Source organism: Electrophorus electricus, chromosome 22 (genome assembly GCF_041902795.1).
Source record: "Electrophorus electricus isolate QZ-2024a chromosome 22, ASM4190279v1, whole genome shotgun sequence".
In the NCBI taxonomy this organism is placed as follows: domain Eukaryota; kingdom Metazoa; phylum Chordata; class Actinopteri; order Gymnotiformes; family Gymnotidae; genus Electrophorus; species Electrophorus electricus.
In genome coordinates, this window is record NC_137518.1 from 16,664,740 (window position 1) to 16,691,525 (window position 26,786).

At 50.4% G+C, this 26,786-nt stretch overlaps 1 protein-coding gene across 4 annotated transcripts in view; it reads left to right on the top strand.

Moving 5' to 3' along the window:
* Positions 1-26,786, top strand: part of srgap2 (SLIT-ROBO Rho GTPase activating protein 2) — a 74,568-nt gene that overhangs the window by 39,617 nt on the left and 8,165 nt on the right. For all 4 annotated transcript variants that reach the window (XM_035520296.2, XM_035520298.2, XM_035520293.2 and 1 more), the window contains 15 exons: positions 5,382-5,544; positions 10,887-10,949; positions 14,291-14,506; positions 15,596-15,724; positions 16,647-16,868; positions 17,729-17,830; positions 18,367-18,564; positions 19,618-19,702; positions 21,571-21,598; positions 22,025-22,055; positions 23,133-23,193; positions 23,520-23,597; positions 23,774-23,908; positions 24,000-24,105; positions 26,318-26,542. In XM_035520296.2, the coding sequence (XP_035376189.1) occupies positions 5,382-5,544; positions 10,887-10,949; positions 14,291-14,506; positions 15,596-15,724; positions 16,647-16,868; positions 17,729-17,830; positions 18,367-18,564; positions 19,618-19,702; positions 21,571-21,598; positions 22,025-22,055; positions 23,133-23,193; positions 23,520-23,597; positions 23,774-23,908; positions 24,000-24,105; positions 26,318-26,542 (1,842 nt within the window). The remainder of the gene's footprint in view (positions 1-5,381; positions 5,545-10,886; positions 10,950-14,290; positions 14,507-15,595; positions 15,725-16,646; positions 16,869-17,728; positions 17,831-18,366; positions 18,565-19,617; positions 19,703-21,570; positions 21,599-22,024; positions 22,056-23,132; positions 23,194-23,519; positions 23,598-23,773; positions 23,909-23,999; positions 24,106-26,317; positions 26,543-26,786) is intronic.

Consider the following 26,786-nt stretch of genomic DNA (forward strand, 5'->3'; position numbering starts at 1 on the left):
CTCTCTCTGTCTCTCTGTCTCTCTCTCTCTCTCTCTCTCTCTCTCTCTCTCTCTCTTCCCCCCCTCTCTGCTGGGGGGGTCCTGATCCCTCTGACCAACACTAAAGGGTATTTTGTTCTGCTCCCCCACCCTAACCCCCTGATGAATGTGCAGCCTGAGGAATCCAGACCCAGCATCTGCCGGCATTACCGGCGAACGCCACATCTGCTAGGACCGCAGTGTTCCGAAGGAATGCGAAGCATTCCCTGGCTCCGCTCCTCCGGGCCAGAGTGAGGGGCCGGCAGTCTGGGGGTCCCGGCTGGCCTCATCAGAGGGGCCCCGTGTCCAAGGCGATGTGGGGCGATTCCATGGGGAGTTGTGGTATGCCAGCTATCCGCCAGCCGGCCCGGATTAAATGCGTGCCTGTCCTGCCTGCAGCTAGGGAAGGGTCACGAGCTGCGTCTGCTGGTCGGCGCGAGTAAGAGGCTCAGCGGAGAAACCGCACCAGCGTTGCCGAGGACGTCCCCGTAGTGGAAAACTCTGTGCCAACAGCCTCGTGTGTCGTGTCTCCACATGCCTGGATTTGCAAACAAAAGATCTTAAACTGATTTGTCAACTGAAGTTTACAACATGGCTGCCCGCTAGCCTAATGTGCGCGCGAGAGGGGCGTGCACGTGAGAGGGGCGTGCACGTGAGAGGGGCGTGCACGCCTCAGGGGGTGGGAGGGGAGAAGAAGGAAGACAGAAGTGTGGGCTCTGTTTCCTGTAGCCGTGCTCGGTCTCATGACACCAGCGCACAGGAAGTGTCCAGCTGACGGCGGGTCACGCGTTCCGCTTACCAAACCAGACCGCTGGCTGCATGCTAGCCTCTTCTGGAGGCGATCCAACTGACAGCTGAGCTCGGACCGGTTTGTGTCGGGCAGTGTCCAGTCTAAATGTCTGGTTGACCAGCAAGAGCTCAGGGTGACTTTGAGGGAAACAAACCGTGACCAGCGTATCTGTGTTTGTGTGTGAGTCAGAGCACGGAAAGCAAGTGCGAGTTTCACTTCCTAGCCGTCCTGAAGCGTGTGACCGATGTCTTTCCACCGCCAGGCCGGACCCTCCGCAGCAATGTATGTTACCAAAAAAAAAGGCACTTAGAGAAGAACTGGTGCACACTGAATTTTATGTCTCAACAAATGAGGAACTCTACGGCGCTATAAAGAACCGTAGCCATTTGAGCTTTTCCAGTTTATGCCGCCTTTTCCACTCTACGCACTCTGTGACGCATTTAATCTAGTGGAAATAGCGTTTGCTGTTCCGGAACGTTCCGGAACGTTCACAGTGATTGTTCCAAAACATGCCGTGTTGTTAAAAAGAACCTGGTGATTACGGAAAGGAAGAAAGAAGAGAGAAGTACGTGGAGTTTGGTGTGTTCCCCCAAAGGCAACATCAGAAGTGCACGGACGAGGAAAGCACTTCAGCCCGGCGGTCAGCCCTGTTCATGCCTTGGTCGTGCCCTCCCTGCCTGCGTAACTCCGCCTCCTCTCTCGCATTCTCGGCCTGCCGGTGTGGGTGGAGTTCCCTTTGGAACCGCCCTTGGGACATCAGGGACTCCTCCACCCGAACAGCGCCGCGTCACGTCTCCGGCACGCGCCCGCGCCCTGCCGGTGAAAGGCCCCATTGACCAGGCAGCTGAGGCCGCCCGTGTGACATGAGCTTTACCATGGCCTTTCCCGATTGACCCTGAGCTCCCCGATGCTGAATGGGTACTTGTGACCCGCCTCATCCTGGACTCCCGCTAATCTCATCAGCGTCCCCCCACGGCGCTGTGGTGCAGACCACTGTGTCTCTTTTCTCTCTCTCTCTCTCTCTCTCCGTCTCCTTTTTTTACTGTATGGCAGCAGTGCAGCTGGTCAGGGCTTGCCAGGGCAGTATGTGACCTCTGTCAGGCACATCGGGGCAGTGTGCAGCACACTGTGATCTCTGCACCCCCGCAGAGTGTCTGTGTCATGACAGAAACGCTTATTGTGCACTAGCACTTCGGTACACTTTGCAGAGCTGCAGTGGATGCGCCGGCGCGCCTACCTCTGCATCTGCGCTGCCCTGCGCAGTGTGTGTGCTTGCGTGCGTGCGCCCGCGTGCGTGCGTGTGTGTGCGCGCATATGTGCGTGTGTGCGCGCGCGTGCGTGTGTGTGCGCGCGTGTGTGCGTGCGTGTGTGTGCGTGTGTGTGCGTGTGCGTGTGTGCGTGCGTGTGTGTGCGCGCGTGTGTGCGTGTGTGTGCGTGTGCGTGTGCGTGTGTGTGTCATTGAAAGCTGCGTGAGATGAGATACTTTCAATACATGCCTGTCCCAGTCACCGGAGTGACTTTAGCATCAGTCTCACTCAGGGCTCGTTCTGTTCCGTTGCCGGGACTCCCCATGGCCTCTGAGCCTGTCCCACTTTTGCTAGGTTGGTGGTCGTCATTAGGCTGAGGTTCTCCGGGGCATCACCTGCTGTCCAGTGAAAGCTGAGAGATGTGTCAGGGATCCAGAGCAGCGCGTGCACCTGAACAGATTGTAGCGAACACTCACTGTGGGCTTTTCCTGCTGCCTGTCTCAGAAGGAAGGGAGGCACCTCGCTCGTGCTTCAGTGAGCTGTGTGATGCCATTATCAGAACTGACATTTCTCATCACTATACACCATAAATGGGAAGTGGGGTTGTGTGTGTGTGTGTGTGTGTGTGTGTGTATGGGGGTGTGGGTGTGCTTGCTGGGTTTGTGTATGTGTGTAAGAGTGTGCATGTGTGTGTTTGTAGGAGTATGCGTGTGTGTGTGTGTGTGTGTGTGTGTGTGTGCTACCAAGCATGTAATATATTACCTGATAATCATTCACTTTTTGACCCAGAGAACACACTGTGGCTCTGGGTCTTTCAGTAGCAGTAATAGTGGATTTAAAGGGGCTCTGTTGATGTTTGAGGCTACTGGCCTCAGTGCCTGAGGCATTTACTTGGTGGAATCTGGAGGTGAGTTTCGCTTCACTTGTTTGTCCTGAATACACATCCACCCAGAGACATGGTCAAGGCTTTGGCAGTGCAGAACGCAAAATATTACAAGGTTCCTGGGTTTCTTCTTCTGACTGTACCATACGTCCTTACAGACGTAGGAGATGCATGGAGGTTGTGCAACAAAACTGAGCCGTAGTCAAGTTTAAAAATATCACAACTGTCCAAGAAACTTTGCACAAAAATAACTTGACACATTTTTATGCTGGCACTCCGGGAAAAGGAAGACAATAACGACCCTTTTTGAAATCATCTCATTTGTGTCTCACAAATGTGGTCTCAGTTTGGTGCGTGACAGCCTGAGTGCTCACAGATGCTGCGTGCTGGTGTCAACAGTAGGGACCAAGGTCGGGCCTCAACTCTGGCTTTGTAAACATGCTGACTGTAACATATTAACAGCACTGCAATGTGTGTGTGCACACCAGGGTCCCTCAGTGCATGCAAACAGTGCAGGGTCCAGGAACAGGGAGAACCGTGACACATGCCTCCGGCAAGCGTGGGTTGTCGTCTGGGTTTCGGCTACGAGTGGGTTGTTTTGCTACGCAGAGGTTCAAAGCACATCTGGAGTTTAAAAGCACGAATTACCAGACATAAAACATCAAGAAAAATTGAGAAAATGGATATTCTGTTGTCAATGTAATATTGAATCATAATATCAATGTATTACTATTATTTGTTACACCAGTGGTCTAATGTCAATATTCAAATATTTCAACACTCTTAAGAATTTCATGCCTTCTTTTTCAAGGTTTAACGATCTTTACAAATTACAGAGAAAAAAATAACACTCTGGAAAGGTTTTTAAAAAAAAGCAATCTGGACAAATCTCCAGGAGTGACGGTCCAGAAGTATGTTTTGGTGATTGTGGGTGATTGTGGGTGCAGGTTTGGGTCCAGGCCTGAGGTGGTTCTGGACTTTTTGCGTGGGTAACTGCAGGTGCACAGCTGAGAATGGGAGGTGGTCGGCAGGAAGGTTTGTTCAGCAGCTTCCTGCTCTTGTTCCAGAGTGGCTTAGCAAGAGGCACCGCCATCCACGTGATTGCGTTCCTCAGGATGTGACCGGCAAGCGACCCACGTCAGAACTTGCTCCGTTACGAAGCAACGGCACAGTCCTCTGTCCCTGTGCCCATACCACCAGCCCCCTGTACCCCTTCATCCACCCTCATCCACCCTCGTACCTCCGCCTTCAGCTCCGTGCCCCGACCCGCTCACCTGACTCACCGGGCCAGTCCGGGCAAGGAACAGCGCAGGGCTCGGTGATGTCCGAACCCCGTCGCGCGACTGCACGCGTGTTTTCGTCCGGCTCAGCTTTGACCAATCGGTGGAGCGAAAGGCTCACAGGGAAGTGAATCAGAACCAGGCTCGGTTTTGGTGACGGTTGGTCTGCGCCACTTACGTGGTGCGTGTTCTTGCCAGGCGAGCAGGTACACCACTGGCCCTGCTCTTCGGCCGAGTTCACATGACTACGAGCTCAGGCAAGTGGGGACAAAAATCGGCCAAGAACTGCAGAGGATCTGTGGGTGTTTTTTTCACTAACAGTCTGCACATGCACCTCTGACTCAACAATTTCCATGAATATAACATGGAAGATAATTGCAGGAATAGAGCTGGTAAGCTTTATTGCTCGACATCGTAAACCACTCTGTCTATGTACGTGCACGTATATAGCATATGTAGACATTAAGGCGGTGTCAGAGGTGCAGTATTGTCCCTTATCCAGCTTTCTCTCTCTCTCTCTCTCTCTCTCTAAATTCGGTTCAAGGTAATTGTATTGGCATGACTGTCATGTACAGTTTTGCCCAAGCAAACTTTGGACAAACATGCTCTGTGGAAATGTATTTAGGTTAAGTACCAAAATAGTAATAATAATCAGCAAAAATGTGACCATGAAAATAAATTCAGTAATAATAATAACAACATTGTAGCGAAGTCTGAGCGCAGCAACCTGGTCTGGAAGCGAGGTCTTGGGAGTGGCAGAAACATGCCCTGACCTCCGGACTAGAGGCAGCACCCTGGAGCAGCCAAAGCATCCTTTCGTGAGAGACGATCTCGTATCACACTTCTCTCTCCTTTAGGGAGTGTCTCTGTCACACACAGTAAATATACTAACAGGATGTAGATCATTATTATATATAGTAAGAGGCGTGGTGGGTGTACGACTCTACAGTGTGTTACTCACTGTTTCTCAGGCCGTGACATGTTGCCACATATTTTGACAGACATTTGTTGGCTTCTCTAAGGACAATTTGTAGTTTGTTATATTAGGGCAGTTCAAAATTTGGGAGTATAATCTGTGAATGTTTCACAGTCTCTCTCTTGCGCTCTCTCTCTCTCTCTCTCTCTCTCTCTCTCTCTCTCTCTCTCTCTCTCTCTCTCTGCAGGAAGGAGCAGAACGTGCTTTCTCCAGTGAACTGCTGGAACCTGCTCCTGGCCCAGGTCAAGCGCGAGAGCCGAGATCATGCCACCCTCAGCGACCTCTACCTCAACAACATCATCCCGCGCTTCGCCCAGATCAGCGAGGACTCCGGCCGCCTCTTCAAGAAGGTGAGCGGCACCACCAAGCCTCTGTCTGCGCTGCTGCAGCGATTGAGACACACCTGAGGCTTGAGCGCTCTAATTGACTGATATCTCTTCATAGCACCACTCAGATCCCAACAGGGGTTAGCACATGTAATCCCCCACAATCCCTTTTATCTGTCTGAGTGCAGTCTCATAGCTCTTTATTGATTGAACCTGAGGCAACTGTGCTTTGGATTGGCCCTTTCGTGCTCATGCATGCACGCACGCACACACACACATGCGCACACACACGGATTTGAGCCCAAAAATGGAGAAATAAGGAAATATATTGCAATGTGTGGTTTTGCAATAAAGTGATTACTACAAGGAAGGTTGGGAGGTGACACCAATGTTTGGCAACTTTTAGTAACTGTTCATTTGGGTCTTTGACATTTCATAGGTGTGGCACTGAACAATTACTGCCTTCACGAGCTACTCTGAGGATCCATGTTTCATTTGCACACAGCCTTTACCATGAAAATGTAAACAGGCCAAACCTGGCAGAGTTCTTCGCTCTCATTCCCCGCTGCCTGCCTGAACTGGTTAGCGAGAGTGGAATGTGGTCCTGGCGCTTTCCCGGTGGTTTGGGAGGGGTGCTTTCCAGTTTTGTGATCCTCCCAATACGGAGGGGTGGCATAGGGTGGGTCACGTCTAGCCCAGCTGGAAGACCTGGGCAGGTGAGGTGTCGGCCTATAGGTGCGGTAAGACTCGCACCCTGGCCCCGCCGGCGCCGCATGTGTGGGTGAGATGCTCTTCTGACTGCCCTGTAGGTTTCTGTAAGTATGCTCAGGCAGGAGGTGGAAGGTTGGCTCTTTCTGAGCGGTATCGCTGGGGTGTAACCGTGTGCTCATGTGCCGAAACCGAGACCAAACAGTAACCTCTGTATCTTAGTTGACCTCTTTTTTTTATTACTTTGAAATAATAAAATAGTTCATGAATCAAAAACGTGTTCTCCCTGTTAAGTGAAGAGTGGCAGGTGTAGATTGCGGGCTTGTTTCATTTGTTCGTGTTTCCTCGCCTTGGGAAGTTGACGGCCTCCCTGCTGACCCCAGTGACCCTAATCAGCACCCCGTGCACTCTCTCTCCCTCCCTATCTCCCTCTCTCCCTCCCTTTCTCCCTCTCTCCCTCCCTTTCTCCCTCTCTCCTGTCTCATCAGCATTCCCTCTGCACTGCTTTCTCCACGGCTTCTCCGGTCCGCCGCGCTCCGAGAACGAGGCGTTTCTTTTTAATTGATTGCTCCCGGCTGGCCCCTCTCCGGAGACCCGCCCCTCCCTGGTTGCCGCTGATGTCTGTGTGATTGCTCTTACCTCTGCGCTCTGCGCTCTGCCCCTCAGACCCACCCAGGATCACCTGCCTGTCAGGAAAGAGCCCTTCAGCTGCCCCTGGGGAGTGCCAGATAGCGTATGATAGACGTGATGGTAGCGGTCAGAGGCCGTCTGGAAGAATCCTCTGTATGGCTAAAGACTTTTAGACTTTTGTAGAACAACCCTTAAAAACATTAAGAAAGAGAACGTTTTTAAGCTGTATTGATCCGTTTAATTATGCAAAATGGAAAAAAAAAATACAGGATTCCTGTTTGATGATTCATTAATTTCAGTTATTCATATGTGTTTGTGGGTTTGACAGCTGGTTTGATGCATATTACACCTTAAGTGGAATTTGATTTCTGTGACAACCATGCCAACAACCAAACCCCCCCTGGCAAAAGTCAGTCCTGTTAAAAAATTCATTACAGCATTGAGTGCCTTCATTGTCTGATTCGCCATCACATCAGTAGAATGCGTATGGAAATGGATTTACTTCTCTCTGTCTGTTAAAAAAAAAAAACACAGGCAGAAAGTGGAAGCTTGGCAGACCTTAAGGTACCAATTATCGCACTGCATCTCTCCCGTCTTTTTCGAATGCAGCCCTCTGCCCACAGCCCATGTGGAAGGGCGCGGTGGAGCCCTCGAGCAGATAGCTGTCACCATACCGCCGATTCCACGGCAACTGGACCGGCACGCAGACCCGTGTCCGCTTATCGGTGCCGTAGATAAGCGTGCAAACCACACGCTTCTGCTGACCCGCTGCTGAGAAGCTGTGTGTGCGCGCGTGTGCGTCTGCACGTGTTTGGGAGTATGAACCGGAGCAGATGGGCACGTCTCTCGTTCGTTCGTTCATGAGGTCTCGTTTTCATTGCTGTGGGTGTGTCCGTGTATGGGTGGGGTGGGTGTGGCCGTGTGTGAGTGTGGGCGTGTCTGTGCATGTATCCATGCAAATGCAAGCGACCGCCATTTGCCAGTTTCTTCACATCAGTTCCAGAATACATAACTGTTGGCTCTGAGCACGTTCCTGAGACATTATGTGAAATATGTGCTTTAGTGGCCAAGGCAGTGGTATGAATGGAAGAGTTCCCAGATACAGACCGTCCCCCCTCTTCTTCGTCCCTCTCCCCAGCTTAGCAATGCAGACAGGGGTCTGACTGGGCCAAGAGATTCCCAGGTGTCTGCAGTGGGGACCATATGCTTCCCCTCCCACCGTACAACGCAACATTGCAGAGGAGCGCGTTTGGACCCGAACACTGAACACGTTGGGCCTCTTCCCGCTATTGCGTGTTTTCAGCGGGTTCGCTTTGTTTGGAGGTATTTTTAGGCCTTGACCGCTCCACTACCTCAGCGGAGGAAGCAGGGCTTGCTGAACACTTCCTCTCCACTCTGGTCCTGTGATGTCACTGGGACAAGGAGGTGAAAATAAAAATGACCTGACATGTTCAGCCTGTCCTGGCTCCACCCCTGAGGTTATTGGTCCTTACTCTCTGCTCACCGAACCTCTTTTTTTCCCCACCTGCTGCAATTGCACCTTCACGACAAGTTATTCGGTCGAGCGTCCGTTGTTATAAACGCACTCCCCTGTGCTCGGCATCGTGGGCTGTGGCTAAGAACACACACGCACGCACGTATACACACAGACCCAAGCAAATGGCACACACACAGCTGTCGTCATGTGCGCACACTGGCGTTTTTTTGACGCGACGGGCCCTCATGAAGACTTGGCTTTGCTTAGGACATGCAGGTGCGACAGTCGTCCGTGGTGTGAAGAGTAGCTTCTTCACGCTCTCCGTGCGGTGTAGTAGTGAGTCTAGTGAAGAGGTGGTGTTCACAATCACTCAGCAGCGCTTCTGATGTGCTGTCCTGCAGCTATTCCTATCTGTTTGTTACACACCCCTGAAATCACAGAAATCATCCTTGACAGGATAGTACGGCTGTTAAACTGAAGGGAGTGTGTGTGTGTGTGTGTGTGTGTGTTTGTGTGCGCGCGCGTGCGTTCATTATTTCCAGCTTAGAGTTGTTGTCAGCCTTGTTACTGACTGTAGGCGATCTAATTCCCCGCGCAGACATAGCAGATTGTAGTGTAGACAGGCTGCTCATCTGCAGCCATTAAGATGATAATCAGCTTGTTTCTGAGCTGTACGATCAGAAAATCGCTGACGCTTGAGTTTTCAGTGCAGCAACGCACCCATGTGCCACATTCCACCACAATCAGTCCATCAGTCAGTCAGCCAATCAGCCTCCAGCCTCGGTGGCCACAACAGATATCCATCATCTTCGCTATGTTCCAAAAATCACCCTTCATGTACAGTCACATGCTTCCTGTCTGTGCCTGGTTTTCCATCAGGGCCGTGTTAACGTCAGCTATGAGGCGATACACCTCATGACACTTCATCATAGCAAAGTCGCCCTGGCCTACACGCTGGGGTTGAAATTATCGGAGCAGGCCAGGCTTTCGACCCCAGTCACCTCTCCCGTACTCAAAGGCGGGGAGGGGAGGAGCGGAGAGGAGAGGAGAGCCGTCATCAGACTACTCCGCTCTGGTCGGGAATGGGATTGTGGATTCTGACCCGTCAGCAAAGAGTGGCGTTCTAAATAAAGTCTGTCAGATGTACAGTATTAAGCCCTCCTGCTAAAGGGCCTCTAGGGGGAGGGCAGCCATTCATCTCAGCCCTCAAAGGGTTAAATCCAGCTTTACTCTCCCCTGCCATGCTGGAGATGAAAGAGGCGGAACATGTGGTGGACCTTCCATTCAACCTCCTTCTCTCTCTCTCCCTCTCCCTTACTCTCTCTCTCTCTCTCTCTCTCTCTCTCCCTCTCCCTTACACTCTCTCTCTCTCTCTCTCTCTCTCTCTCCCTCTCCCTTACACTCTCTCTCTCTCTCTCTCTCTCTCTCTCTCTCTCTCCCTTACACTCTCTCTCTCTCTCTCTCTCTCCCTCTCTCTCTCTCTCTCTCTCTCTCTCCCTCTCCCTTACACTCTCTCTCTCTCTCTCTCTCCCTCTCCCTTACACTCTCTCTCTCTCTCTCTCTCCCTCTCCCTTACACTCTCTCTCTCTCTCTCCCTCTCCCGCTCTCTCTCTCTCCCTCTCTCTCTCCCTCCCGCTCTCTCTCTCTCTCTCCCTCCCTCTCTCTCTCTCTCTCTCTCTCTGTCTCTCTCTCTCTCCCTCTCCCGCTCTCTCTCCCTCTCTCCCTCTCTCTCTCTCTCTCTCTCTCTCTCTCTCCCTCCCGCTCTCTCTCTCTCTCCCTCCCTCTCTCTCTCCCTCCCTCTCTTTGTCTCATGTCTGCGTTACTTTCTCCGTCTCTGTCTCCAGATGCATATCTTCCTCCACTTCTGCCATCTGTCAGCCGCTAAACTGCCGTATGAAAGACGTGGGAGGCCATCTTGACTTGCCCTCAGCTGGAGAGGCCTGCTTAAAGATGATTTGTAGGAAAGTGTCGCTACAAAATGCTGCGATTGCTAACAGTGAAGGAGGGACATCGGCGGCCTCCCACCAACCTTTCCTTCCTTGGTGTTTAGAACACTGTAAAAGGGGATTGTGAGTGCAGACCTGCTCCTCATTTTCAGGACAAAGGCACATCTGATCTACACTTTAGAATTCCAGGGAATGAATGTTAAAATCCTAACATCTGCTTTTTCTAACATGAATCGATGTCGCCTCCTATAACTTCAGAAGCGCTTTCATCTGATGGGCCACCACTGTCGGAAAGATCATGTGTGTGTGTGTGTGTGTGTGTGCGCTGGATAAGCTGTGGACTGTGATTTCTCATTGGATTAGCTGTGTTTTAAGAGGTTAGTTGCTGGTGACCTCTGTTACTGTAAGGCTGGTAGTGTTCCCATCGCTCCAGGAGCACGGCGACCAATTCCAGCCTCTCCTTACCCAGCTCAGACATGTTGCTAAAATATGGTGTGTGCGGCAGGCCTGGTAATCACTCTGTACCTCGGGCTCTCTCTCTATATCCCTCTCTGTCTCTCGCGCTGTCTCTACCCTAACATGTGTCTCGTCTTGTGTCTCCACAGAGTAAGGAAGTGGGACTTCAGATGCAGGAGGACTTGATGAAGGTCCTCAACGAACTGTATGCGGTAGGAGTCATGCAGACCCACACCGCCCGCCCACTCACTCCATACGCACCCAGATCTTTTGTTCACGCCAGTGCACACACGACTCTCTCCCGCAAGCACGTGCAAACGCATCTCCCTCTCTCACCCCTTCCTTTCCTCCCTGTCTGTCCCTCTCTCCCTCTCCTTATATCCCACATCCCCACACTTTCTCTTGGCCTGCTGCGCTTACGGGCCGGTCTGTGCGTACCAGTGGTGGGTGGAGTCCATATTGTTCCTAGAATCTGCCATTTCATGAGTATTTTGTAGGCTGCTACTCAGAAGGGGTAGTCCTGGCTGTGTGTGCGTGTGTGCGTGCATGTACACACAAGTGCAAACATGCTTGTTGTGGGGACATCGAAGACAGACAATGCGTTTGGCTGGCAATTATCCAGTCTTCCTCTTTTGGAAAGAAGAACATAGCCAGGAGGTGGATGTTGGTAATTACTGTCCCTGCCTGCCAGTGATTCTGACAGACTGCCTCGCGGATTCATCCCCGGTTTCTCTGAGCAACCACACTGGCTTCATCACTTCTCAGCATGCCATACCACTAGTGTTTGGTGTCTGGGCTCTAACGACGACAATGAAAAGTAAGAGTGGTGGCTCAGGACAGAAGACAACTCTATACCTTATTATTGACAGTTTTCACCAGACTTCCAGTCATCCCAAAAGGCCTACGCATCCTGACATTCCTGCCCTGGATATCGGACGATGGTCCCCTCACCTGCTAGAATATCAAACGCTAGCCTATCCCACCTGTTTAGCCTGTAGTTACTTAATTCCTTCCTGGGTCTGTGATGTGGAGTGACATTACCCATAATTCACGGGGGATAATGCTAACCCTTTAGGGCTATTGGCGCTTGAGATGTGTCTAATCAGTATGAGCATTTACGATGCAGTTGATTGCCAATTAACCTCGATTAACCGTCTGCGTGGCTGGGGGTGAGATTGCAGTGTGCAGAGATAATGTTGACCCACATTGCCCCTCGGTGACGAAATTGGCATATGGATATGGCGAAGGCAGCTGTGCGATTCCTTGCCATGCTACGATCTCTTCTTAAAGGCGAGTGTGCCAGAGCTACGTTCTGACACACAAAGCGCGCCCCCACGGACATGCCTTTAATTAGCACAGCCCTCATAGCTCAGTCATTCCAAGCATACTCGATAGCCTCGTTTTCACTAAGCCCTTACAAATTCTCTCACTAATGCATAACATGTGTCTGCTTTGTTTGTGGCTGGGTGGCTGGTTGGGGGGGCAGTAGTTTGAGGTTTGGGAGGGGTGCCCTAGATTCAGGGCTTTTCTCACAATGTAACAGAACCGCCACCTACACACACATACTCACACGTGTGGATACACACACACACACACACACACAAACACACACACACACAAACTTCCCATGATTAGGAAATGACTGTAGCCTTTTCAAGTTCCCATAAAAGAAAGCAGATCCTCTAATTAAATAGTTAATTATGATGAAAATAGACTTGGAATTATTTTTTAGCAACATCTGCACTTCGGTGAGGGGAGGAGCAGAGGAAAAACTGAGGACTCCTGATTACTTCAGCTCTCTGGTTCGGAGAAAGATCCCTTGGGTGTGAACATTGTTGGTGCACCGACTCCATTTTCCGCTCGGAAATCTTGTGTTTTCCTACTGGAGATGTCAACGGCGAGTGGGAAGCGCCTGGGCGAGGGATATGAACAGGATTGATCCAGGCCTGGTTCCGGCATGAGAGAGCTTTTCCAAGACCCTTCCTTCCTCAGAAGCACATTCCTCTTACCTGACCACACCGTGCAGCTTTATTTATGGAAGGAGAAGGAGCGGACGAGACGGAGAACGAAAGTCCTCGAGAATCCTTGTCACAGCTTTCGAATGGCCGATGGTGTCTGCGAACCTGTTGTCTCACTGCCCTTCAGCGTGGCCTCACCCGGGAACATTTCTCACCGGGAAGGGTCTGACGGCAGGAACGTTCCACCCGTGCGTAGGTTCAGTGTCTGCCCACGGCCCCTCACCCCACCCACCCAATGGCGTCTTCCGCTACCGTGTATGCCTTTGCTGAGGACTTCCTCACACGGGGCACCACCTGTCCAGTGTGCCTGTTGCTGTAGTTCCACTCACGACTGGTGTGACAGTTGACATCTGCTCCAGACTCACTGAGGTCTGCAACCCTAACGACACGTGTTCACTCTGCTTGTACTATTGAGCAGTTCCTTCCTTCCTCTAATGCAAGGGGCGGGGCAATAAGACAGCTTGTCTCATTTGCTCAGCCCGGCTCGTCCTGCTCAGCGGAGAATCCTCAGGTCCGCGGTTCTCGCTGCAGACTCACGGATTGAGTTATTTCCCATGGCATCTGCACACTAGCTGTTGTGCATGTTTAACTGAAAGCATAAGCAGTTTGAGCGAACGGTTTCAGAGCTCTTCGAAAGTCTTGTGTGTTGTGAGTAATAGTGTCTCGTGTGTTGTAAGTAATAGTGTCTCGTGTGTTACAGTTTTGCTCCATTTGAGGCCTAGAGGTTACTGGCTCGAGTGTGTTTCCTGTTTTGTGCGAGCGGCAGGCTGTCTCTTGTTCGCCCGCTTTTTTGGTGGGTTTGACCACCTGAACAGGTTCTGGGGAACTACACGAAACCACTAAGAACTAACCACTAATTCCTTTCCTAGACAAGTCTCTCATCATAGACTCTCCTACATGCCATAAGATGCATTCCATTCATGCACATATTCTTACCTCAGACATCCTCTTCACATCGTACACACTCCTGCACATCATACCGTACACACGCCTTACTCGAACACTCTAATACTAGTATTACACGCTTCTTACTTCTCACTCCATTTCATACTGTGTCCCAGTAAAAACATGTCCAGTGCAATCCTCTGTATATGACTATATACTTACACCAGCTCACTCATTAAAGCTTCGGTAGCCAGAGTTACACTCCTAGCTAACCTCCTCCACACTTGGCCACGAAGACTCCACCCCCTCTCTTGACCCCTGTATCCTCTGCCCAAGTCGTCTCCAAATCCCCACCCACCTTCCTGTGCCTACCTTTCTATGTTCTATATACATGCATAAAGTCATTTACAGGCAGGGAGGTTTCCTATTGGTTACAGGACCAAATCTAATAGGTTAACGCATTGGATCAGATACGTTACCAATTACTGATTGGTTATCTGATTTTCAGTTGCTGATAACAGAGCCCACTTTTTTTTCCCAGAGCAACTGTTTTAGTGATAACTGCCAGGATGTAGACACAGAGGTGGTGTTCTCAGGGCTTTCACTGTGCAGGCTGGCACTGATCCTCCTCTTCCTCCCCTCCCGGGCAGGTGATGAAGACATATCACGTGTACAACGCAGACAGCATTAACGCGGAGAGCAAGCTGAAGGAGGCCGAGAAGCAGGAGGAGAAACAGATGGGGCGGAGTGCCCGTCAGGAGGATCGGCAGACACCACGCTCCCCCGACTCCCTCGCCACCGTGCGCCTCGACGACAAGCCTGTCCGCCGCAGCTCCGTGAAGAAAATCGAGAAGATGAAGGAGAAGGTGGGTGGCGGATGGCGCGAGCCAGCGTCGGAAGAGCACAGGGTTTGGGGATGGAGAGAGGGAGAGGGGGAGAGGGAGAGAGAGAGAGGGAGGGAGGGAGGGAGCTTGAGTAATTGATGTGAGGAATGTGGAGGAAGGGTCAGTGTGGGCAGCAGAAGGCTGACCAGATGGAGAAGGTGTTTGAATGGAAAGGGGAGAGAGAGGGAGGGAGGGAGGGAGAGAGGGAGGGAGAGAGGGAGGGAGAGAGGGAGAGAGGGAGGGAGGGAGGGAGAGAGGGAGGGAGAGAAGAATGGTATAGTGCTTACCATCACTGCCAGATGGTGTTGAGTGACCCATTGCAGGTCCTGGGTCTGGATGGGCATTGCTAAAACATAGAAGAGTACAGCACTGGTCTGAGATCAGTTCTTAGTTCTGCGTTCAGTTATATTTATATTGGCAAAACTGGGACTCCTGATCCTGACCCTCCTGCTTGGAGATGTTTGAACTGTTGACATTTCTCAAATTCTGTTATCTGAGGCTCTGATATCACAGCCTGAGCTGAAGGCATGCTGTAATAGCTTTGTCAAAAATACCATTATAAATGTGGTTCTCCCCAGATTTTTTTCCCCCTTCGTCTTAAGTAACGATCACACCCTCGGTGACATTGCACCTCTGAGTGGACAGCAGTGTGTGATGTGGTGTGATGATAAAGGTGAGCTGGCCCTGAGCTTCCACTCCCACCACCTGCCGACGGACAGATTGGTGCGGCAGAGGACCACGGCTCTCCGGAACGTTCTCCGTGGCTCTGTCCGCGGCACAGTGGGGACCCCTGCATCTGAGGCGGGTCTGGGGGCAGTTCGAGTGTTCTTAACACCAGGCGGGTGTTGTGAACCGAAGCCCATGGAGCTTGAGGTGGCAACTCGAACCTCTTGCCTCAGGATAAACACTGGAGTCATCCGCTCTACATAGTTGCTCTCAAGCAAGAGTGATTTCATTCATTGTGTAATTAAAGTCTCTCTCTCTCTCTCTCTCTCTCTCTCTCTCTCTCTCTCTCTCTCTCTCTGTCTCTCCCCCCCTCACCCCCCCCCTTCACCTGCCTCTCATGTGCAGCGCCAAGCCAAATACACCGAGAACAAGCTGAAAGCCGTCAAGGCGCGGAACGAGTACCTGCTCGCCTTGGAGGCCACCAACTGCTGCGTGTTCAAGTACTACATACATGACCTCTCCGACCTTATCGACGTAAGCGCACCTGGGCCTAGTCGCTGGCCTGTAACGCTCATTTCTGCCCTGTAAAGTTAAAGTGACATTTGCACCCCCAAGATAAATAGTGCATCATCACGTGCAGCCATTAACATATAACGTAGCCCTTGCTCATTCCAACTCTGTATTTGTATTCCACCATATGATCCTTTGTTAAATCCCAGCACTTTTTTAACATTCGGAAACTCCATTATGGTGTATGTTTTATTCATTCAGTATCTCTGCAGACAGTTTCGATGTCACTTTTATACAATGTCCATACATCATAACGCAATTAGGATGGGCTCGGCATCTGATCTGGGTGCCCTTTGCCAGAGTCTCCAGCTGAAAGGAGCCCTGGGTTTCTGTCCTTGCCCTGCTCGGTTCGGAAAGGCCAAATCAGGCCAGCCCGTGGCTGGCCCCTGGGCGAGCTCCACGAGGAGGCCCTCTTATCCTCTCCTAGCATCAGGCCTGCTTTGGCAAGGCTAATGCTGCGCCGTAGGATGGAGCTGCGCAACAGAGCCCACCAGGCTTGTGAACGGAGCCTGTGGCCAAGCCCCGAATCCCATGAACATTGGGGGGGGGGGGGGTGAATGCAGGTGCAGCGGGCGGAGGTTAATGGCGATGCTCTGCAGACTGGGCTCATCTGGATCTGGAGGCGGGGCAGACCAGGATGGGGTACCTCTCTGTGGACACGTTCAGGGTGTTGTAATTGAACACACTACGATCAAAGTGTGCCGAACACATAGGGACCGCTTGCAGTGTGAACGCAGGTTGTGTCAAAGGGGGTTGCAGCTATTTAGCAGGCCACCAGGCTCAGGCCTGGATGCAACTTTCTTATTTCAAATAGACTGAACTTGTAGAGGTTGATTAGGCTTTTTTTCATTGTTTGTTTATTTATATCTGCTACTTTCTCGTTCAGTGCTGTGACCTAGGTTACCATGCCAGCCTGAACCGAGCACTGCGTACCTACCTGTCAGCCGAGTTCAACGTGGAGACGTCGAAGCACGGCGGCTTGGAAACCATCGAGAACGCGGCAGAGAACCTGGAGGCCAATGCAGACAAGCAGAGGCTCATGGAGACCTACAACAACATCTTCTGCCCACCCATGCGGTTTGACTTCCAGTCTCATATGGGGGACCAGGTGTGTGTGTGTTTGTGTTTGCGTATGTGGATGAATTGGTTTGCATCTCTGTGTTTTTGATGCGTATAACTGCATTAGAGAAGCCGTGACGTATTCAACTCCATATATCAGCTACAACACCCGTTTTGGAACGGAAGGGGCAGAAAGGTCGAGGCAGAGTCATGTCCGTACCCCTCTCTTCCCGTCATGTTAATTACTTACTCATTTCCGACTGTAAACAAGTAACAAGTCTCTTGCCTATAAACACACCTGCTGGCATTTACGGGGTTCGTCACCCCTGCCAGGTTCGGCCTCTTCATCTTGCCAAGCAGAACGGCGGCTTTTTTTTTCTTCTTCGCTCACTCCAGCTCACACGTGCTAAAGAATGAATCGCTTCGCTGTGCATCAGAGCGGAGGAGGGCGGAGTCACGGCGGGGAGAGGCTGGCCCCCGACAATGCCGACATACCGGGGCAGACGGCATTGTGGAGAGAGCTATGCAGAGAGTCCTCACTGTGGATGAAAATAATTAGAGATGTGGTCTGAAGTTTTGGGGCCTTTTGTGTAGCTGTAACGCTTGTGTGTGTGTGTGCGCTGTTTTCGGGCGCTAAGGGAGAAAATGCCACAGTGGCCAGATGTTCCCCATCTGTGTGTGTAAGAGAGATTTGAGCAGGACGTTTAGAGTCTGGTGAGGGTCATATGCCGTCTCCCTCCAGCTGTATCTAAACTGATCTCATTTTCTAAGGTTACACGGGGACAGGAGAGTGTGTTCGCTGTTGGAGATGCTTTATGCATTTGGTTTTACATCTGAAAAACAGTTTTCCTCTCACCCACGTTTGTTTCGTCTCTTGCTCTGACTTCTCCTCCCCACGCTGTCTCTCAGGTGGGGCACATGTGTGGTCAGCAGTCATTGCAGGCAGAGCTTCTACAGAGATGCCAGCAGCTTCAGTCACGCCTCTCCACACTCAGGATCGAGAACGAGGAGGTTAAAACACACACACACACACAGACATGCATGTACACACACAGACCCACATACGCACACATATATGCACACAAACACACACACATTCTTCCCAAGGACAGTATACATGCTCTTGTCTCCTAACACACACACACACACACACACATTCTTCCCAAGGACAGTATACATGCTCTTGTCTCCTAACACACACACACACACACACACACATTCTTCCCAAGGACAGTATACATGCTCTTGTCTCCTAACACACACAATTGTACCATTTGTCACACTTCACAAACCACTGCAGTCCTTTCATTCTCCCTTCTGTACACACTACATTACATGTAAACATCATTCCACTACCTATTTTCTATTTTTTATTTTTCTTTTCTGTGCTGAAATAATGCAGATGTGTCCAAATGATGCATATGCTCTTGTATTGCCTTTTATTAAGTTTTTGTTAGTTTAGTTAGTTTCATATGGTTTTACCTTTTTTTCTCTTTGTTGCTTGTGCACACACACACACACACACACACACGCATCTTCTTTTGCAGGTGAAGAAGACCATGGAAGCTACTCTGCAGACCATCCAGGACATGGTGAACATCGAGGACTTTGACGTGACAGACTGCTTCCACCACAGTAACTCCATGGAGTCCGTGAAGTCCACCGTGTCCGAGTCGTTCATGAGCAAGCCGAGCCTGGCCAAAAGGCGGGCCAACCAGCAGGAGACAGAGCAGTTCTACTTCACGGTGCGTGAGCGAGGGAGGAGGCATGCAGAGAGGCAGCGAGGCAGGAAGCGTGGGGGCGTGAGCGGGGACGCAGGGAGGGAGTGAGGGAGCAGGTTGAGGGGGGCGGGTGGAGGTGAGATGGTGAAGTGTAGGGTTGGGAGAGGTGGGGTGAGACAGCGTAAGGGACGGAGAGACGGACAGTAGGTTGGTGGAAAAGTAAAACACAGGTGCCAGGTTGACATGGGAGAAGAGAAAAACGGGAAGACAAAGCACTTCATTTAACTTAACAAAGGGAATTAATCTTATCCTTTCGTTCACTCTGGCAAGTTATTTACAAGGGTCTACATGTCCTAAGCTGGACATCTAGACAACGTCTCCTTACTTTTTGACTTTTGACTTTTATAGTTTAGAGAGATGACTGCCATGGCATGTTTACAGTGGGTAATTGTTATAATTGTGAAAAACTGTATTTGATGGGCGTGGTGTTATCATCGAGCAAAAGATTGACGTTATGTGCTGCAGCAGTGTGGACAAACAATCCTCACATCCCCGGCTCGGGCGCCGGTGCAGTGCAGGGGATCGATACGAGAGGCCGTCGATTAGACGGCGGAGGTTTTCTCCGTTTTGAAGGATGGTGAATGGCTCCGCTGCACTCCAGCTCCCGTGCTGTTACTCCAGTGGTCCTCCCTCGTCTTTCGCTCTTTTGCTCTCTGTCTTGTTCTTGCCTTCATTTCCAGCTTTCTCTCTGTCTCGTGCTCTGTGCTCTGTGGAGTGGGTGGTATTAGAACTCTATGGGGTGGGTGGTATTAGAACTCTATGGGGTGGGTGGTATTAGAACTCTATGGGGTGGATGGTATTGGCACTCTGTGTTGGTGGGTGGTATTGTCGCTCTATAGGGTGGGTGTTATGAGTGATAACCGAGAACACGAAAGTGAGACTAAATATGTAGGAAGTTGGAATATGTCTCTCTCCAGTGACATGCACATAAACACATACTTATTAGTAAGAGCTGGTGTGGGGTGGTGAAGGTAACTGCCTCGGATGACAGATTGCACCCCCTGTTCTCTGTTTCAGAAACTGAAGGAGTTTCTGGAGGGTAGGAACCTCATTACCAAACTTCAGGCCAAGCATGACTTGATCCAGAAGACCCTGGGAGAGAGTAAGTGATCTCACTACGTGCACGTGTGTGTTGCTCGAACCAGTGAGAGAGTGGTACTGATAGCATCAGTCTTCTGAGCTGGGGGGATGGGAGTTGAGATGACAGTGGGGCTCTGTTGAAGTGTTGTGCTACTGCTGTGTGTGTGTGTGTGTGTGTGTGTGTGTGTGTGTGTGTGTGTGTGAGAGTGAGTGTGTGTGTGTGTGTGTGTGTGTGTGTGTGTGTGTGTGTAGGAGCATGACTGAGGCAGCCTACACATGCCCCTGTCACACCCTTGCAACCCCCAAGCCCCCTGCATAGAGGTCAAAGGTTAGGCATGCTGCCTAGAGACAGGCAGAAAAGTTGTGTGTGTGTGTGTGTGTGTGTGTGTGTGTGTGTGTGTGTGTGTGTGTGTAGGAGCATGACTGACTGAGGCAGCCTACACATGCCCCTGTCACACCCTTGCAACCCCCAAGCCCCCTGCATGGAGGTCAAAGGTTAGGCATGCTGCCTAGAGACAGGCATAAAAGTTGTGTGTGTGTGTGTGTGGGAGTTAATGAATGAGAAAGTTGGTGGAAGTTGGGAGAAGAGTAAAACTGAAAGGTGTATGTGGGTTAGGAGAATACGGGGGTGAGTTGGGGTAGAGGGCAGAGAGCAGTATGGGGGTAGAGGAGTGCAGGGGTCAGGAGATGTTCTTCCAGTCTTAGTCACGCAGAAACAGTGCGGTGGGGAGAGACGTGGGCAGGCTGGGGTGGGACACGTGGAAAAGCCATCCAGACTCATAACGCCCTCGTAGAGTCTAGGGCTGTGTGTGCTTTTGGCATCAGGGATATGGTGCTGGACACTATGCACAAAACCTGCTTTAGAGTTTCAACAAGGGCTGCACACTGTGGACAAAAAGTTGTACTGAGATATAGGGGAGAAATAAGGAGATATAGAGGAGAATTTGCATGTTATATCCTGTCGCGATAGTTCTGTGAAGATCACTGTTTCGGTGATGATTATCATATGAAGTATCGTACAGCCCTAGACTGGACTTCAGGCTGCTCTGATTGGCCAGCTCAGTCACCCTCTATGTGTTGTCATGGAGACACTTGTGATATTGTAATGAGAGTACATGCCTGGAGACAACCGTGAGGAAGTTTGATTTAAATGTGGGTGTTATAGAAGCTTTATTAGGGTTGGAACAAATTCGGTTTGAATTTTTTGAAGCAGCCCAATACCTATTGCAGGTGGAGCTTAAAGTTTGGGTCAGAGATTAAATTAAAATGAGATTGCAAGTATTTCTTGTGGTTTCATTTTATTTTGTACCTTGCATGAACCTATAGTAGACTGATATTTGTGAAACACCCATTTTGAAGCCTTAATGTTAATGATATTTTTAAAAATCTGTCTGGTAATGTTTGTTAGCTTGCAAAAAGATGGAAATTGAGAGTCGGTTTAAGAGGAAGAGCCACCGTCCACTAACAAAGTTTCAGCCGAGCATCTCCGGATGTGTCCTGTCTGGGACAGGTCCTGTGTGGGAGTGTCCTGGTGTCCTGTCTGTTGTGGGTCCTGTCTGAGACGTGTGCGTGTGTGTGTGTGTGTGTGTGTGTGTGTGTGTGTGTGTGTGTGTGTGTGTGTCGTAAGGATGTTTAATAGTACTAATTCAGCTCTGCATGAATTATTGGCGTTTTCCCTTGTACCCTGAGGTTACCTGTACAGAATTCTCAATGCTTTGTCTTTTTTGGGGGTTTGTCCCAAATTATGAAATCATCTTGTATCCCCATACCTCACTGCTGTAAAGTGCCAAAGAAAGTTAATATAACTAGGAAGGTGGAAATATCGGGGAACATAAAGAAAGACAAATGATTAACCATCAATTCTCTCTTCCTCTCACTGTTGCTTTCTAGGTCAGAAGCCTGACTATTGTCTTGCCAGGTATGTATGATGAGAGCACGCTAATGTCGTAGTAAGAGTCAGATGTGTTGCGATTGTTCTGTAAACTGAGTGTCTCGTCTAGACATCTTCATGGTTTATTCAAAGCTGCTCATTTATTTACTAGTGCTGAGGAGCAAGTAAAGAGTGTGTGTGTGGGGGGTGGGGGGTGGGGGGGTAGAATGTGGTAGGGTGTAAAACCGGGGTTGCCTCTCCGGGATCATTTGTAGTAGCAGTGTGCTGGACTAGGTGTGGCAAAATCAAAGCGGCTTTGGGTTCAAGTGATCATCAGATAACAGGTGCTGTTTCTCCCTCTGTCTGTCTCTCTGTGTGTCTGTCTCTCTCTCTCTCTCTCACTCACACACACACACACACACACACACACACACACACACTCTCCCTCTCTTGCTTCTCCACCCCCAACGTCAGCGGTCGGAGGAACTCAACTATACGGAAACAGGTAATTTATACCGCCCCTTGTATGCATGAGTGAGTGTGTGTGTACGTGCGCACATGTGCATGTATTTGTGAACCCCTCCACCAGTCATGTGCATCCCAGTGGCCACCTGGCCCCCACATGTGCGTTCTTTCCATCGTGTGCCCCTGGATTCTTCCACGTGTCACAAATCGGCATTTCTCTTCAGCCCAGAACACGTGCCGCTCCTCCTGCACCACTGGGGATGTTTACCACGGACACGGTCCCGACAGAGCGCGTCCGTGGTGCCGGGAGAGGAGGAGCGTCCTGTGCTCGTCTCATGGTGTGCCTGCTTAGACCCATCGTCTGTAGCCGCAACCCACCAGCCATGCTCTTTTTTCCTCACATCCATACAACTCTGTTGAAGAGCTCAAACTGGAAGATAGAATAAACCAAAAATCCTTTCTTCACTGTGAGCCGCTCAAAGTGCATGTTGCCCCCTAGTGAAGAAAATATTATATTACACTGTAGCCCCTGGTAGAAATATTTGTTAATGAGTTGTTAATATAAACCTTTCAGTGCTGTTTATTTATGTTCATATAATCAAAAAGAACTAGAGGATAATTGCTACATTTTCTTGGTGATTTAACAATATCTGATCATATCTGATCGTGTGAGGGTGTTTATGAGCATATGTGTGTCCGTGTGTGTCCATGTGTGTCCGTGTGTGTGCGTGTGTGTGTACTCACCCGTCTGTGTGTGTGTCTTGGCGTGACAACCACCCAGCTGAACGCTTCTCCCCCACCCTGGCCCAGATTCCGCCTTGCTCAGCCATTTCCGCTTCACCCAAACAAACAAAAGGAAGCTGTGGGAAGAAGCTGTCTCCTAGCAACCGCTGTGTTCCGTAGTCTCTCTGTCCCCCGTGGATCACAGTGTGCTGTTTTTTTTCCCTTTCCTGTCTGAAACCTACATCTCTCCGCAAATATTATTATACTTATGATCCTCAGCACTTAAACAAGGGCCCTTGTTCATAAAGATGTTTGTTTTGTCCTGGGATTTCAACCCCATCCCCTGCTCTGCCCTTCATCCTGACCATCATCTTCCTCTTCTTCCCTCTGGTAGGACCCAAGTCAAGTTATTCCACTGATGGTGGAGAGTTGCATTCAGTTCATCAGCCGCCATGGTAATCATTCTTCCTTCACACCCTCTCTCTCTCTCTCTCTCTCTCTCTCTCTCAACACACACACACACTCCCGGCACGACTGAACAAGCAGTCTGTTCGGGTTCATCAATCATTGTGTCAGTCCTATTTTGATAGCGGAACCATTTACAATTGTACTCTATAAATTTTCACATCTAATAGCCACTGTAAAAAATGTCTTGGCTTCGATACACAGTCGTGTCGTGCTTGCTATATGTAGTGCAGTTCAGACACTGACATATAATCCTAGTGAAGGGTGATGCACGGTAACCTGACGGCTGTGCACCGTGGTGGTGATCTGTCCACAGGCCTCCACCATGAGGGAATCTTCAGGGTGTCTGGCTCCCAGGTTGAGGTCAATGACATTAAGAATGCCTTTGAGAGGGGTAAGATATATTGACTGGCTCCTGCCTTCAAAGCCTTTAAATGACTCACTGCGTTCAGCTGCCAAAACGAACGCCGGCTTTCTCTCATACTTTTGTTCTTTTGCTCGCTATCTCTCATTGTTTCTCTTTCTTTTCGTCTCACACACACAACCCCCCTTCCCCCGTCTCGCTGCCAGGCGAGGACCCTCTAGCCGGAGACCAAAACGATCATGATATGGACTCCATCGCCGGGGTGCTCAAACTCTACTTCCGAGGCCTGGAGAATGCCCTCTTCCCAAAGGAGGTCTTCCATGACCTAATGTCATGCGTCTGTAAGTGTTCCTAGTTCACTGCCTCCTTTGTTCATGTCTCATCTTAGCGCCGAGTGGTGAAGTACCGTGTGTTCTCATTGTGTCCTCACAGCCATGGAGAGCCTTCAGGACAGATCCGCCCACATCCGCAAGGTCCTCCTGTCTCTTCCCAGCAGCACCCTGGTCGTCATGAGATACCTGTTTGCTTTCCTCAACCAGTGAGTGCCACATCACTCCTTTTTACTCCTTGTACAGTTATTTTCTTTAAGGGGATTTTAAAGGAAAGTGCTGTGATGGTTTATGAATTTTGATCCATGTTTAAAGGCTGGACCTCGATAGACACTAGGCCAGCGGGGTCACCGGTCACGTCTGCTGTTTACCTGTGGTATCCAAGCAAGCCATGGTGATGCTCCCATGGCGACGCTCTGCTGGGATCTTTAAATCCACGAGCTTTCTATTTCTGGTAGACCGCGGCTAATGTTGGCCTCACTTTTCCAACGGCGAACTCATACGCATTCTTACTGTTTTCTAAGACCGTTTTAATTTCAGATTTACTGCGTTTTTTCCTGCGGAGGTGGCTCAGGGCTCCGGCTGAGGTGCCAGCTCCAGCCCTTTCAAATCCAGCTCTCCGTATGGCTTCCATTCCTTTTCCTGCTTTTTCTGCTTTTGCGAGGAAATTTTTCCCCCTTCCCGTGGTCTCGTTGGTCTTTTTGAAAGACCCTCCAGACCGCAGCGTGGTTCGGCCAATGGTGCGTGTGTGTGTGTGCACAGCGCCTGTGGGTTGTACCGTTTACAGAAGCCCTTCCAGCCAAGCCCTGATGGCCACAGTGGGGGAGAGAGGAAGGGAAGAGGTGTACGCCATCAGGCCCTAATTACAGTGTCCTACCCCCAGCTGAATGACTGCCGCATTTCCTCCGTGGCCGACATGTCTTTCCACCCGTATAAATGTCCTCAGAGGTGCCAGCATGGGGCTCTCGAGCGCCACCTCTAGGTGATCCCACTGCCATGCCTCTCCGCTCCAACCTGATCTTTCGCTGTCCTACAGGACCGCAGACGCTCCGAAATGGGATTTCGTTCAAGCAGAACCAAGCTTCTAAGCAGATGATGGTTGCATGCGATAGATAAAAGTATGCCATGGTAGGATGCATAAATATAGGGAGTCTAGAAGGAGGGTGCCTCCAGTTGCTCGCCGTGGCTGGCTGTTTGTGGTGAACATCTCCCCTAAGTCTAGTTCGCAGCTCCTCCATGCAGAAATTCTGTGACTGCAGTGCCCTTTATCCTAGCCCCAGGGCCAGCAGCACTCCCCAAATCCCCACTCCTCCACCCAAACATCCTCCATGGTCATGGTCTGTCACATCACCTCTGCAGCTCTGTTTGACACATGGCTTCATTTCAGATAACAAACTGTGCTGTGTGCTGGAGAGATATTGGGTAAAAGCGTATAATTTCAGACTTTCTCTGACTCTCTCTCACACACACATGCACACACACACACACACATGCGCGTGCACACACACACGCGCACACACACAGAGAACTAAATGAGCTTCTGTGGAGAAGTTTCAGTAGTTAGAAATGTATCTGAATTCTCAGTTTGCATATTATGATTATGATTATGCGTAGTTTGATTTACACGTTAACCGAACTACTAGCAGCGTCACTGCAACAGAGAGATGTATGTCTTTCTTAAAAGGGTCCATAGTGCCTGTGATGTCATCAAAGAGCTTCTCATTTTCACCTTAGTGCACTGCAGATCAGGACTGTCGTGACGGTGGCGTCACAGAGGGAGAGACGAGTGAAGTTCTGGAGCGTTGTTATTGTCCATAGCAACCAGTAAGACTCGGGCGGTCTATCGGACGCAGGGTGACGGGCACAGAAGCAGATACACAGCGGCAGTACGGCTTCTCGTGCTGTAAGCTTGGCAATGCACAGCACTGATGGCACGTACCTGTGGGCTTTACATAGTGAAGAGAACAATAGGAACCAGGTGTGCTGTGTAGGTACCAGGTGTCATAGGAACCAGGTGTGCGGTGTAGGTACCAGGTGTCATAGGAACCAGGTGTGCGGTGTAGGTACCAGGTGTCATAGGAACCAGGTGTGCGGTGTAGGTACCAGGTCTCATAGGAACCAGGTGTGTGGTGTATGTACCAGGTGTTGTAGGTACCAGGTGACAAAGGTACCAGGTGTGTGATGTAGGTACCAGGTATCATAGGAACCAGGTGTGCGGTGTAGGTACCAGGTGTCATAGGAACCAGGTTTGCACAGTGATCAATTAGTAGGTGATTGGGACCTAGCCAAGAAATCAAATATGAAATCAGGAAGGATTATCGATTCATTGTGCATTGTGCTCTCTCTCTCTCTCTCTCTCTCTGCCCCTTCCATCTCATTCTTCTCTCTCTCTCCCTCTTCTCTCCTGCCTTGCTGCCGCAGTCTGTCCCAGTACAGCGAGGACAATATGATGGACCCCTATAATCTGGCTATCTGCTTTGGGCCCACGCTCATGTCAGTGCCTGAGGGCCACGACCAAGTCTCCTGCCAGGCCCATGTCAATGAGCTGATCAAGACCATCATCATCCACCACGAGAGCATCTTCCCTGGTCCCCGTGACCTTGAGGGCCCCATCTACGAGCATGGAGGAGTCACAGAAGACTACTGGTGAGTCGTGTCTCCGGCCCAGGGCTATCTCGGGATATAGAGTCCGTGAGACATGTGGTTTCTTTTTTCTGTCGAGGTGAATACAGTGACATAGCTGGTCTAATATGGCAGAAAAACGAGATTTAGTCTCTGGCAGCTTTCGTTTTGTAGGGTCGAGTTTGTCGTGTTGTAGTTACTTGTGTCTTTCATAAATCAGGATACTTAACATGGCAACACTACGAGTGAGATGATTCCCTGTGAATGA